Source organism: Argentina anserina, chromosome 5, assembly GCF_933775445.1.
Source record: "Argentina anserina chromosome 5, drPotAnse1.1, whole genome shotgun sequence".
Taxonomy (NCBI): Eukaryota; Viridiplantae; Streptophyta; class Magnoliopsida; order Rosales; family Rosaceae; genus Argentina; species Argentina anserina.
The window spans coordinates 20604286-20619588 of NC_065876.1; the positions used below are offsets into that span (position 1 = coordinate 20604286).

Consider the following 15303-nt stretch of genomic DNA (forward strand, 5'->3'; position numbering starts at 1 on the left):
TGGGGATAGTCCACATCCACGCACTATCTTAAGTAATATGCATGCCATTAGTATGCGAATGTTATTGATCAAATGAAGGTCTACCTCATCTTCTTCATACAAAATAGAAGATGAATCTTGTGGTACACGGTACACCTAAAAGTGCATACAAGAATCTTTTACTCTGCCATATCAACGGCAGCGTCTGCAGATCTGCCTACAAGATGGCATCCACACACTATCTTTAAATAGTTGTTGTACATACAAAATAAGCAACTAACCTTGCAATTCCATCCTCCCGGTGGGAAGATTATAGCATGTGTCTCACTATGCTCTCATACTCCAGGCATTGGAAATCGGGTGGTTAGAGCTTCAACTTTTGTCCGCAGATCTGAAACTCGATCAATCAGAGGGAATTCAGGGGTTACAACATACTTTAAAAACTCTTGGAGTTTTGGCGCAGGGGCTTTGTCTTTGGCATCAATAGCTATTTGCACACCCTCATGAATGTAGTCTGCAGTTGTTATGAAGTCTTTCTCAGTGAATCCTCGTGTTGTCATGGCAGGTGTTCCAATGCGAATCCCGCCAGGCATTAGAGCACTTTTATCACCTAATCAAGAGACGATACAAATTCAAATGAAACCAGGATTTCACAAACAAGATAGGACCTCACAGATAGGTGAGTTGGCGTTGACCAAAACAAGGCAGTGGAAGGTTAAACTCTGACTCACCAGGTACTGAATTCTTGTTTAGGGTAATTGAAGCCATGTCAAGAATTTTCTCCACGCGGGCACCATCAATGCCCTATCAAGGAGAACATTTTCATAAACAAAAAGGAAGACATATCAAGGTATAAGAAGCATTCTTTTTATGTAAAAAACGAATCAACGGGGACTATCGACAAAAGCACACAAGGAAAGACAAAAATAAGGGGAGTCATAAGCCTCTTAGCACAAGCATGTCATCTTGGCTTTTAGTTTTTTGCAGTAGATGTGAATAATAAGCTTTTTTGTTTGACTATATCAAGAAAATGTTTTCTATTTTCTGGTAACTTTCATTTGGTTAGGAGCCTTCTCTATTTTTTTCTCTTTACTTTTTTTATAATTCAAATAAAGAAACATACTAAAAACCAAAAACTTCCATTCAAAACCTTGAAGTACTAAGTACTTTGAACAGCTGAGAACAAAACACCTTGCCTTACACTTCGCCTATGAATACACTGATGTACTTTTCATACTATCTAAACAAGACACTAATTAATAAAGTTTGTCAAATGATGCCCACATTCAGCACATCTTCTCATATATTCAAAGACTGCAAAACTATAACTATTATACTTACACAGGGCCGCAGATCCACAAGAACCAGGTGGTTATCGCTTCCACCAGAAACCAGTTTGTATCCAAGTTCCACCATTCGGCTTGCAAGAGCCCTACAATTAGAGACGACCTACAAGAAGAGAAGCCACAATACCTTAGGAACACAACTTGTACAAACCTTACATCAAGACAACATAATTCCAGTACCTGATTCTGGTAAGCCTTAAATTCTGGGGACTGAGCATGCTTCAAGCAAACAGCAAGGCCTCCAATAGTGTGGTTATGAGGACCACCCTGCATCATGACTTCGAACCCTTTATTACCAAATTCAACATATAAATGTTGCTTGCAGAAAAAACAATAAATGAGTCTGACAAACCTGTAAACCTGGGAAAACCGCGTTGTTGATGGCAGTTTCTAAATCAACTCCAAGAACTGGATCCTTCTTGAAGAAAATCATTCCTCCTCTTGGACCCCTTAGAGACTGTAGATAAACATATGAAATTATCAGATCATCCCACCGAGTCTAGGGACAAGTGCCTATAAACAAGTCCACCCCATAAGCCTTTCCAACTAGGAAAATTTGGTGAATTAATACACGATTGAACTAGACCTTGTGAGTTGTTGTGGTCACAATATCACAGTAGTCAAAAGGATTGGCAAGCACACAAGCAGCAACAAGCCCACTTATGTGAGCCATATCCATCAAAAGAAAAGCACCAGCGGCATCCGCAATCTTCAAATGCAAATTATGTATAACTCATCAGTTGCCAAAGAATATCAGAGTACAATATGTAATGAATTTCATGTTAATTATGCACTGTAATTGAAATCATTTGTATGGAGTAAAGATATCAATTCCTAACCTTCCTCATGCGAGGATAGTCAAAATCTCGGGGATAAGCACTGGCCCCAACAATAATGAGTTTTGGTCGAAATAGGGTTGATGTTTTCTCAAGCATGTCATAATCAATCAAACCTGTATATTTTTTGGGTGGCAAAGACCAACATTACAGGAGATTAAGTATTTTCATCCTTGGTAAATATGAAAGACAAACATACTCTAACCAGAAATATAATGCAGAACCTGTTTCTTCGTCAAGTCGGTAGGGCATGGACTCAAAATATATAGATGTTCCTGATACCCGTCTTTTGGGAGTCATGAACCCATGAGACAAATGTCCACCGTGTGGCAAGTCCAGGCCCTATGTCATATACACAAACTGATATGTTCAGCATTGCAATACCAATAACTCATAGAAGGAAAAACAAAGCCAAGGACACCTTACCATGATACGATCATGAGGTTTCAGAACTGCAGTATAAACCTCAAAATTAGCTGGAGAACCGGATAATGGTTGAACATTGACACCCCACTTCTTTCCATCTAAGTGAAATGCATCCAGAGCCCTTTTTTGGCATAGAATTTCAAGCTCATCAATGTGCTCATTTCCACCATAGTACCTGAAATGTGTATATGCTTTGTACATCAACGATGATTATTAAAACTAACGTCTAAAGATATCAATTACATCCAAGTACTCAGATTAACAATAATAAGAATTAGTTAATATGTGTACCTTTTCCCAGGTAATCCTTCTGAATATTTGTTTGTGAGACACGAGCCAACTGTCTCCATTACTGCTCGCGAAGTGAAATTTTCTGAGGCAATAAGCTCAAGGCTTTTGAACTGTCGTTCTTTCTCCTTATCAACAATAGCATGCACCTCAGGGTCAGCCTCACTTAAGCCATTATCTATGAAGCTACTTCCATTATCTGCATGGGAAAAAAAATTATAGAAAAAGTCATACAAGTCTTGCTAGCAGCAGTATCATACTCTTATTGCTTGTTATGCAGACACAGGTAATCCTTTATGCACAGCATCAAAATCATGCAAGGTAATGGGAGAGAAATATTCATCAATCCTATTATGACAGAATTACAAGTATATTCATACTAAACCCAAATTGAATTTTAATAGAAGACCATACAATAAAATAATATATTTTAATTCAATCATTTTCACATAATTACCTCCAAATTTAGGCACCTGCACTGATGGGGGAGAGGATGGCCTCCCGGTAACCAAGCTTCCTTGGATATTTGAATAAGATCTAGCGGTATTTGCAAAATTAAGGTTCACTTTATGTGGAATGCGCCCCCTGGTTGGACAAGCTGCTCCTCTAAGCCATGCGGGCTGTTGAACAGCCCCCATAACAGCAACTCCGCTGTAAGCCTGCATCTGAACAGCCCCCATAACAGCAACTCCGCTGTAAGCCTGCATCTTGGCTTTCAAATACGTCACAAGAAGGCTTCCTACAAGAATATTTGCACAGTTAGCATAAAGTAGAAAGGTGCCATATACACACACAACCAATGCGCCCTTTCAGCATCTTAGAATTTAATGAAGTTGTAAATGGGAGCGTTTGGAAACAAGACCTGGATCAAACTTAAGTAATTGAAATCTCAAGATTTCAGATTCATATATTTTATACTGGATTTTAGACTTGATTCACGAGAGGAATACAATTTTAAGAATTCAAAATAATGAAGAAATTTTTTTAAGTAGATGTTAATTGGATATCAAAGCTTTTCAGTGTAAGGCATTTTACAACAAAACTACATTATTAATCAACTGTAACAAATGCTGCAACTCCATATTAGATTTCCTCGAAAGTAATTGTCATGCTCCAACTCCATAATTCAAAAAAGAAATACAACGCATAGGTGTTTCATCCCATATTCCTCAAAAAACAATTTATATGTATGAGCAATGAAAGTATGCAATAAAACGTGCTTATTGATTGAATTAACCAGGTATGGAATCAAGACAGTAATCCAGACAAGGTCTGAAAGTGAAACACAATCACAAGGTCTGAAATCACAATAGTAACAGAACGAAGGGAACTCAGAAACACAATTACAAGGTCTGAAAGTATTACCAACTCACAATGTCCCTATCATCAAAGAATGGCATAACCATATGTAGAAAAATCATTCTGTTGAAGGAAACTCGGAAACTATAGCAATGCTCTTTAGACTCTACACTAAACTTAAACCGGTAGTTCAGTACTATAACTACAGTCAACTTAGCAAGCTTTTGATGTTTTAGTCAACTGAAGCCTAACAGAACAAATTCTAGTATGAAATGTTGCCATATAACTATCAAGTATCAACTATAACTTGCGTAGAAGCTTTAATGTATACAACTAGGACATAATTCTACATTGACTACTGAGCTATGATGCCCCAGTACGGGTACGGGACATGGATACGGGTACGGCATGATATGGGGATACGTTTTTTCTAGTATGCAGCGTTTTGGATACATTTTGAAAAATAATAGTTAATATATACATATATATATAATAAATTCTAGAATTTGATCAAAACAAGCAACGTAACAAATACACTTACAGAATCCTAAAAAGACATGTTTAGACAACTCAACAAGATTGGAAACTAACAGACAGACAGAATGTAAACCAGACACAATAGTGGAACTCCTTGGGTCATTGACATTCAATTCTTTAAGCAAAAATAAAAACAAAAACAAATGCAGGGAATCAAGAACAGAGGGGCAATCAAAAGACACTCACTCTTGGTAGTAATTGTCAATCGTGGAAGTCCCAGATGCGCAGAAGCTGAGGATTAAGGAAACAAGCAGAACCCAACAAGAAGTCTTCATTGTAGAGACAAGAACAAGAGGAAGGTTTGTATGTCAATGTGATTGAGTTGGAGGTTTCTGATGAGAAAACATGAGAAAGAGACAAAAGGAATTGGGTTTTGCAGACAACATAGTAGTGAGGAATGGGATCTGAATGGAAACAGGAGAGGGAGGAAATCCACATAACTAAATTTGTACAACAGTCATTACTGGATCAAAAATATCACCAAAAACAAATCCACATAATTAAATTCAGATCATCAGTCCAAAACAATGAAAAGGGAGACAACCCAATATGATCAGTAAGTCCCTAATTGGGTGATTCTTGCTAGTTAACCAATTCATCAATGTCAAACTAACAAAACAAAGCAGAGCACACTAACTCAATCAAACTACTGAAGATATGAGTCGTGCCTTTTTCTGGTGACGGGAATAGAGAGAGACAGAGACAGAGACACATAGAATATGGGGTTTTACTCGGAATCAAAGAGATAGTGAGGGAAGGTATAGATGATTGCAGACAATTTCGTCTGGGTTCACCTCCGGACCTCCATCATTCTCCTTCGAAGCAACGAAAGAGAATGCGGCTTATACATTTAGCCATTTAGGTTTTATCAACATTAAAACGACAAATGTACCTAAAACGTATCCAAATCGTATCCGAACCGTATCCGCTGGTTGACTTTGCACTACATAGTTAGGATATATTTTTTCATCCATATACGTGTATGTATCCATACAGTACGTATCCGACACAGATACGATACGAACATACCCAGTTTTTCCCGTATCCATGATAGATAGCTACTGAGCAACAATTTTTATTTTCCTCCTGTTGAATTTCGATGAGAGTTTATAAAATGGATAACGGATGGAGTAAACATGGCATACTTGCAATACCAGTACGAAAACAACCAAATATTCATAGCCACAGCGCGTAGAGACAAAATCAACGTTTTTCCTCTTTGATTATAATTGTGGTCAGACACTACAAATTGGAATGACAATGACACCCAAATACAAACTCCATTTATAGATTATAATTATATTTGTTAATCAAGCTTGCCAACCTCCAGGTAAGTCACACGCAGGCTTGAAATATATAAAAACTTGTTAAGAAACCAAGAAATACACAACAAGATCAAAAACTTAATTAGTTGAATCAGCAGTGTGCAATTTCTCAGACAATTGTAGTATCGAACCCGACGATTGAAGCTGTTGCCAATTCAAGACAACAGTACTTACTACAAAGCAATCATATCATAAAAAGCAACTGTTAACCTCCCGACATCGACAAAAGACACAGAGCCACATACATACACAGTAACACAACCATGAAACAGAGTCTCTGTTTTTACTTGTGTTAACTGACAGTCTCGGCTTTGCAAAGTAAAGCCCCCAATACAAACAAAACCAAACCATAATAAGAGAATGAATGAAACAACAGAGACACAGAGACCCACCAAGGAAATAGCAGAGAGAGTTTGAAGTCTATTTCGAAAACGAAGAGGGATTGAACGGAGAACTTACGGAAGTTGATTGGGTGGTAGAGGAGGGAAGGGGGAGGCGGCGAGAGAGAGTGCGAGCGGTGGCTTTTGCCCTTTATTCTGGGTTTGGGGTTTTGAGTTATGACAGGTTAGTCCCGCCGAACCATTTAATTGCTTTTTAGAGATTTTCTAACTCTAGGGTTATTTCTGTCTTTTTTGTAATGAAGAAAATTCATCAAGAGAACAGCCCGACATGGCCAATACAAAGGAAAATAAACAAGATACAATCAGTTGTATTATATAGGAATAGCAACAAACTGTACAACTTGAAGACAACAAAAGAGAAATTCCGACGGAAGTCGTCGAAATAGAAACTACTATGCATGTGGACAAGGAAGACCATCATTGTGTAAGACAAGAGTGAGGGATGGTGGTGGTTGGTTAGCCTATCGCAAAGGATCCACCAATCCATAGCTAATCGTAGCAGCATCATGAGCTACTCGGTTAGCTTCTCTGGGAATCCAATCCCATTTAACATTGGCAAAACTAGGGCTCTTGGATCGGATCTGTTGTATAATCAGTTGTGTATTCCAATCAACCTTCAATTTGTTCAATTTGATCTCCTCAATAACTTCCAAAGAGTCAGTTTCCACCATGATATTGTGCAGGTGAAGACTAGTAGCAAGGTCAATTCCAGTGAGAACGGCCAAAGCCTCTGCCTATGTAATCAAACCATTGATGCTCTTATCACAACTCCCAGCCACCATCTCCCTCGAATTGTTCCTAATCACCACACCAATACCAAATCGGTCGGGAAACCAAGAGGCATCAGTAAGGGTTATTTCTGTCTGTTTATTCTGTCAAACAAAGATTTTTCCAACACGTGTTTTTGAGGAGGGGTTCTATTTGACTATTTGCACCTCCATATTTACTTAATTAAAGTAAATCCTAATTTACCCCTGCAAATATAACCTAGAAGGATATGGAAAAGATGGAATGAATAGAATGCGTTCATGAAGCAATAAAACCTAAACCCATAATAAGATGAACTCGTGCTCATGCTAGACCCATTATGGCATCATCAGTATCTTCTTCTCCTCCTCCTTCGAGAATTGAGATTATAGGTTTTGATGATTGAATTATGAGGGTTTTGGAAGACTCATAAGAGAAAGAAATAGAATTTAATAGGATTAGAATAAGAGAAAGACGATTAAGAAGAAGGAAAATGGATCCCATTCTTCTCTTATTTAACTTATGGGAAATTTTCCTTCGGTTCTATTCATTTCCAATCACTCTCTTCTCCTTCAATTTTCTCTCATCGAGAACATCTCTCTCTCTCTCTCTCTATCTAAATTAGAAATCACTAAGTTTAAATTTGCAGCACTGCACTTAATCTACAAAGCATTTGTTTTATTTGTTGAAAAAAAAAGGTAGGGAAGATGAAGTGCAAAAGAAAAATTATATGGGTAAACTTGGACATTTAGTGTGAAAAAAATTATGAGGAGGTATAAAAAGCCAATATGGAGATGCAAATAGAACTCCCCTTTTGATTATGTGTACATTGTAAAATATAAGAGAGTGAGCCAAAAGCAGAAGATAAGACTCGCATGGCACACAACTGTTTTTAAGAATATTTTCACTATACATACAAGTTAAATAAGCAATTGTTCCACTAAGGTAAGCAATTTCTCTAAAATAAGATATATACTGACAGCCAACCTAACTAAAAAAGAGGAGCTACTCTATCATGACTAAAATCACATAGTTACCAGTTTGATAGTGTTTGGATCATACTCCCAAGTTTTTCAGGTCTTGGATCTCTCCCTGCAGCAAACTAGACCTGTGGTTTAAAGATTACATAATAGATACCTCGTATTGTAACAGAATAAAAAGGAGGGATGGAAGGGAACAAGGCGAAACAAATCTGAAAGCAACACAAATCACGAACCTCAATGCATTTTCTTAACTGGTCCAAGTTTCCTCTTACTATGCCCTGAAAGAAACCAACCAATGTAATAGTCAGTGCGCTTCTCCTTCATGTTTAACTACATTTTTATACCATCCACATAACAACATGTTATCTTTAAAAGGTTATCTACATTACCAAGTAAGATAGTGATTTACTTGGTTCCAATCACGATATCAATGTTCAAGTTTTATTTTTATAAGATATTAGATCAATTGGTTCCAACATCACTCATGTGTGATTTACTGGTTTTTACATTATAAATTGATCACCAAACTCATTAATCCTATCAAACTTGAAGCTTATTTGTTTTGTTTGATATATATATATATATATATATATATATATATATTACTTGTCTCAGACCCCATTACAATATGATTCAGTACAGTAGGCTAAACATTTTGGAGTAGAAGTACAAAAGAACGATTACCGCATACATGCACTCATTAATGAGAAAATCCTCAAGTTCACGTACATTTGCAACATCTAACTCCTGCATTATCTGATCATATGGTAGTACCTAGAAAGCTCCATCATTATAATTCATCTTTTCACGTCACATACCCAAGAAATATATAGGACATAGTGAAGATTGATATAGAGTTTTGCACAAGTAGAAACCTGAACTAGAGTTAGAGGAGGAGGACTTACAAATATCGCCAGAACATTAAATTCAATCATTACTGAAATTCCCAAATGATCAATGAGTTTTCTTCCCAGAAAGCCACATAAAAACTGCAACAGTGATAACAATGAGCCATACAGTTAACCCAAGATATCTCGCATTCGGTCCGAATATAAGCCTCCCACCAAGAACAAATATATGCAAAACGGAAGGGCTAACAACAAATATGTTTAAGTAAACATTGAAAATGAACCAAAGTGCAAAACGAATATATCACAAAAAGAATCCAAGCCAAATACCTTGCAATAGTAATGAAAGTAACCTCAAATATATAGATTCAGCTCATGTGTTCTAAATTCAAAGTTGAGGGATTTCTACAAGAGGAGATAATATGCAGGACTCCAAAATGAGAGAGGGAGAGAGATCGCAATTCATGATCATTATCCGACTTCTGCCTCAGCTCGTTTACATTGATTCAAACAACAACAACAACAAAAATAAGAAATTGAAATTGATTAAAACAAGAAAAATGAAATCGAAGAGAGTTAGAGAGAGTGGTGGTGAGTAGACGGAGTTGGCGCTACCATCGATGGGCGTCTTGGCTTTTGGGTTATGCTCTTCGGATTCCTCAGAGCTCGATAATAGTTAAGAATCAAGGCTAGCAATCTCGAAGAGAGAGAGAGAGAGAGAGAGAGAGAGAGAGAGAGAGTAGAAGAAGGATTTGCAGTTCAATAGAAATCAAAGGTTAAAGGCTAGGGTTTTAAATTAGGGGAAAATGGGTAGAACACAACTTTGATTTTTGGGTGGGTCTTGGTTGAAAGGAGAGCTAAGTTGATTAATTGTGGCACTGAGTTGAGATTGTTGCCAGATCTCGTATTTCTAACACCACTAGAAGAGGACGAATGAAAGTGCTCGGGGAGAGAGAACAGTTCGACTGGAGAAGAAGCTTGCGGCCTTTGTGAGAGATTGAGTAAAATCAATTTTTGTGGAGGAAGTATTAATATTGTCATGGCGGAACCATGCCATCGCAAACCAAATTTGTCACCTTATTATCTCCCGTGGTAAACATTATGCTCAGTAGTCATGGCGTAACTCTACCATCGCAAAGGCATTACTTATTTGCTACGGGAGTCGAATGTCATCGCTAATTCATTAGTTTTAAGCCACAGCCGATCATTGCCATAGCTAATTTTGTTACGGAGCGATCGCCATAACAGCACCGTCGCAAATTCATGACTAATGGCGACGAAAAATGACGTCGTAGCAAAAGGTAGTGGCAAACTGAATTTTTTTTGTAGTTTTATCTTCGTAAAGACATGTAAGTTTAATTGTAGTAGAACATAATCTACTAGCCTCTCAAATATGAGTAATGATTGATCGAAGCCGAATACACTCATTATGAGGATGTACTAACAAGGGTTTGCTTGGTTGATATCCAAGAAATTGCCGTATTCCCCATGGTAAAAACATAACCAGTTTGGGAACGTCCTTTGTGTGGATTCGAAAGGTATCCAGCATTAGCGAATCCTATCAACTCATCACCAAACGTTGTAGGGAATGAGGATTTGTCATTCAAGTGCTGATAACTAGCACCAGCGGCAGAGACGTGTCCGGCTTTCTGGGAGAGCATGGTGGCGACATTGTGTCAATATTCACCATCAATTCTTGTCGGACTAGTACTTTTCTTGTTGGAATACTGATAATATAACCTCATGTCAATGGAACCTTTCAAGTACCTAAAGATGTTCTTAATACCAGTCCAATGAGACATAGTTGGTGTAGAACTAAACCTTGCCAACAAGTTCATTGAGAATGCAATATCTGGACGAGTACATTGAGCTAGATAAAGCAATCTCTTATAGCACTCAAATATGGATATTCAGGACCAAGTATCTATTCATCATCATCTTTCAGACGAAATTGATATTTCTTGGTATCCAGACTTCTTACGACCATGGGAGTATTAGAAGGGTGCATAACTTTGTCCATACAAAATCAGCTGAACATCTTTTGGACGTATGCAGACTGGTGTACAATGATTCCACCAACTCTATGCTCAATTTCCAAATCTAAGCAAAACTGAGTCTTTCCCATGTCTTTCATCTCAATTCTGCTTTCAAGTAGCTTATCGTCTCACCAATCTCATTAAGAGATCCAATTATGTTCATGTCATCAACATAGATAGCTACTATAGCAAAAACATAACTATTGCGTTTGATAAACAAGCAAGAGCACAATTTATCGTTCGTGTATCCCTTCATAATCAAGTATTTGCTCAAATGTGTGTACCACTCTACCGGACTGTTTAAGTCCATAAAGTGAGCGTTGTAACCTAATGGCATAGGCATTGTATGTCTTACTTGACATGGGTACTTGAAGTCCTTCAGGAACCTTCATGTATATCTCTGTATCTACATCCCTATAAAGATACACGGTCACCACATCTAACAGTTTAATGTCTAGCTTTTCAGATACCACTAGACTTATTAGATATCGGAATGTAATGATATACATAACCGGAGAATACGTCTCCTCATAGTCAACACTAGGACGCTGAGAGAATCCTTGGGCAACGAGTCGTGCTTTATATCGCAAGACTTCGCCATTCTCATTCAGCTTACGAACAAATACACATTTATGTCCAACATGCCTAACATTCGACGGTACTTCAACAACCCGGCCGAAAACTTGCCTTTTATTCAGAGAGTGTAGTTCTCTCTGGATTGCTTCCTTCCATTTCGGCCAATATGCTTTTCGTTGACATTCTTCAACCGAGTGCGGTTCCATGTCATCATCGTTGATGACCTCCTGAGCAACGGAATAAGCAAACACATCATCTATCCGCGTGGAATTTCTATCCATGACTTTTGGAGCATTTAACTCGCTCAATGTGATTTCTTTGTTCTCTGATATCAACAATGAGTCTGAAGCATCCCTCAGATAATCAAGTATTGATTCATGGACATAGCTATAATCATAGATAATCTCGAAGCTCGGTTTGTCCGAGTATATGATGAGTAGATCTGTTTGTGCCTTGACTTTAGCTCTTTTTCTTGGTTGTGAGTTGATAGAGCGTTTTATTAAAACGTCTATAATAAACCCTGTATAACATCATTGTTAGTATAGATAAGCAGGGATCGTTCAGTCCGGGGAATTGAAGGGAACTCTAAACTTTTAGTGTTAACAAATAATGGGGGGTTTGAGATTGATTATTAACTACTAAAATAAAACCTAAATTATTATTTACATGATCGACTTCTATTTAACAAACTTAAACCAAATTTACCATTACACCACATGATTACAAGTTCGAACCTATCATGCATTCTAATTCGACCAATTACATACTTTTTAGACACCAATACAATTAGAGCCTTAGGGGATCATCTAATCGTGCAAGATTTCAATTAACATTTAGATTGACTTAGGGCCTAATCTAAATTTGCATGCAATCGAATTCAATAACATTTAGAGTAGAAATCAAACAAGATTACATTTAAGCACCAAATCTTTGTTGGAGACATGTTTCATGTATGGCGTCACCCACCATGGTTTTACATGCAAATTTCCAGAATTTTTACCACTTTTAATCAACACAAATCGAACCTACTTAGGGCATGATTCGATTTGTGTCAATATGGTTGATGAATATAGCACTCTAACACAATGTTAGGGAATGCATCCAAGCACTAAATTCATATGCACATATATGAAAATGATCTAAAAGTATGAGAAAGATGATTAGAACACAACAATAGAAATACAAACTCATTAATTATAGAAAACCATCAATTCGGCAAAGATCCAAAAATCCAACAAAACAATATGAAAATTTCGATTCTTAATATAAAACAATAATCTCACACAAGCATCATACTACAATCTTTATAGACAGTATTGTAAAAAAAATCAAAAATGAACAAACCCGTGGAGATGAGTTGCGAGAATCACACGTTGTAGGAACCTTGGAGGTGTGTCTTCAATGGTGATTTCGGTGGAGATGAAATTTGTATATGGGGGAGAATGGTTTTTTTGGTGAAGGATGTTTGAGGTAGTATTTTGGTAGAGTTTTGGCTCTTGAATGCAAAGGAGAAGTGATCTTATTTGAGAGATGAAAACATGTATATATAGAGGAAAGAATGAGGGTAGTTGCATCTTTCCTCATATTATAATGCAATGCTTTAATCCCTTAAATCATGCCATGTTTTGTTCCCTAAAACATGCCATACTGTAATCCCTAAAACATGCCATGTTTTATTCCCTAAAACATGTCATGTTTTATGACTTTAATGATCATCTTCTATTTAATTGTTGCATGACTTGGCTCCATCTCTTTTTCTTTAATTATCTCTTTAATCAAATCTGAAAATAAGAAAATAAAATCATAAGTAAGAGATAATTAGTTTCAAAACCTAACAAGGATTCCTAGTCAAACTAGGACTCTAGACCAATTATGCGTTGTTAACTCATGTAAGCACAAAAATGCATCCAATACCGCCTAAGACTCTTACTACGACTTAATGACTCAATAGTACAACAATAAGGGCTAAGAAAAGTACAAATTGAGGTAAAAACATGTTAAGAACGTCGCATAAAGTGTTCCTATCATGAGTCAGTGGAATATTTCGGCCTCCCTCTCTTCTTGGGAGGAGACGAGACCGTCGACGTGCCTCCACCTAGGGTAGGCTCGGCCGAGCCTTACCCTGGTATGGCAGCATCTTGCTCGAAGTTCGGGACTTTAAGCCTCGTAGGACAGTTTGCTGCACGTATACTCAATCTCCTCACTTTTGCAATATCCGTAAATGCGTTTGACATCGAATCTGCCACTTGATGTAACTGCAAAATACTTTGCACTTCAATCTCAAGATGAGATGTTAGGGGATCCCAATGAGACATAGTGAGGGTATTCCACGTCAATTCTCGACATTTATCTTGAACAGGCGTGTTCTTATCTCCCCTTAAATGCGGGAAGTGTGTCTCATCGAAGTGACAATCTGCAAATCTAGCAGTAAAGAGATCTCATGTCTCAGGGTCAATGTAGCGGATAATCGTTTGAGAGTTATATCTAACATAAATTGTCATTCGTCTCTGTGGACCCATTTCTTACTCAGTGGAGGCGTAATAGGCACAGAAACTACACAACCAAACGTGTGTAAATGTGAAATGTTAGGCTCATATCTAGTTACCAACTGGTACGCACTAACATTTTTTTTGGCAGTGGGTCTGAAATAGGGCTGGGCAAAGTCGGTTCGGGTCGGTTTTTGGCCCAAACCATTTTCGAAACCGACCCAATTGGTTGGGCCAAAACAAAAGCCGAATCCGTATTTGAATGAGTTGGGCCGAAAATTTCGGTTTGACTCCCAGTGGAGCCATCCCTAGTCCAACTCATGTTACAACGAGGCCCTATGTTTCCCCCAATTTGGTATGGTGAAAATCGATGCCTTGATTTCTATTTTTGACTTTTTCCCTTACTTGCCTGATTAGCTTCTAGAACTCTTTTCGTCCCTGGTGATCTGTTCGATTACTCGAGAGCAATATTAACCATGTAAGCACCGTTAGTAGTATAAAGCAATATGGTATCGTTCACAAACCAGGGATCCAACCAGGGTAAAGAATCACAAACATTTAATAACGAATTCATAAGAGTTTAAAAGATTTGATATAGGATCGGATCGGATAAAGAACATAAAAATAAATCATAAACTAATATATACATGTGATCAACCAACCAACACATAAGCAATTACCAAATAAATAAAATAAGAACAAATGTAACGAAATCTACTCTCAATCATGTTCATGCTGTAAGTATCATAGTTCATCTTAAATTCAATTATGCATCAAGTTCCTACTTGGTTCCTAATATATGGATATTATCAAGCTCAACTACTTGTCTTGCTACGAAATCTAACATACCAATTCATCATGCAATTACGTATCGCAAAGAGAAATCAACATGTTTAAAGCACCTATCCAATGTCGAACTTAAGATCATAATCTGTGGGAGAACAAAGAACAAATAATTAATCCACTACTTGTATCATAATCATTACTAGCTTTGAATGATTAACATATGCAACATCAACTACTTGTCTTAATCACACATGCAATATAAGAACACAACGAAAATTAATCAAGAACATGAACATAAACCTAAAATCATTGAATTAAAATCGAAAACCTTAATTCATCATGTCATTCAAAAGTTACAAATATCTCATAGACAAGAATAAAAATAACTTTAACAAAACCTAAAC

General features: G+C 37.3%; 1 protein-coding gene across 3 annotated transcripts; it reads right to left on the minus strand.

Annotated features, from left to right (window-relative positions):
- Positions 1-68: 68 nt before the first annotated feature.
- Positions 69-6601, minus strand: LOC126793526 (serine hydroxymethyltransferase 3, chloroplastic). 3 transcript variants are annotated; one of them, XM_050520077.1, is made up of 13 exons: positions 6496-6601; positions 3577-3614; positions 3333-3534; positions 2879-3074; positions 2588-2762; positions 2386-2503; positions 2165-2277; positions 1912-2034; positions 1678-1782; positions 1506-1592; positions 1321-1428; positions 711-783; positions 69-589 (listed from the first exon to the last, which is right to left on the minus strand). In XM_050520077.1, exons 2-13 carry the CDS (start codon positions 3580-3582, stop codon positions 315-317), a joined length of 1581 nt encoding a protein of 526 aa, XP_050376034.1. In that variant the 5' UTR covers positions 3583-3614; positions 6496-6601; the 3' UTR covers positions 69-314. The 3 variants fall into 3 exon arrangements, with proteins under 3 accessions (XP_050376034.1, XP_050376032.1, XP_050376033.1); XM_050520075.1 differs by having other exon boundaries at positions 3333-3614; XM_050520076.1 differs by lacking the exon at positions 6496-6601 and adding an exon at positions 4898-5408 and having other exon boundaries at positions 3333-3614.
- Positions 6602-15303: the final 8702 nt, after the last annotated feature.

What these genes read in the sequence shown, in the direction of transcription:
- LOC126793526 (XM_050520075.1), bottom strand. Translation starts at nt 3,582, where the DNA reads ATGCAGGCTTACAGCGGAGTTGCTGTTATGGGGGCTGTTCAGATGCAG. An exon ending in AACCTCATGATCGTATCATG is followed by an intron (nt 2,504 to 2,587) that starts GTAAGGTGTCCT and finishes TATATGACATAG; the next exon opens with GGCCTGGACTTGCCACACGG. An exon ending in TTAAGGCTTACCAGAATCAG is followed by an intron (nt 1,429 to 1,505) that starts GTACTGGAATTA and finishes CTCTTCTTGTAG; the next exon opens with GTCGTCTCTAATTGTAGGGC.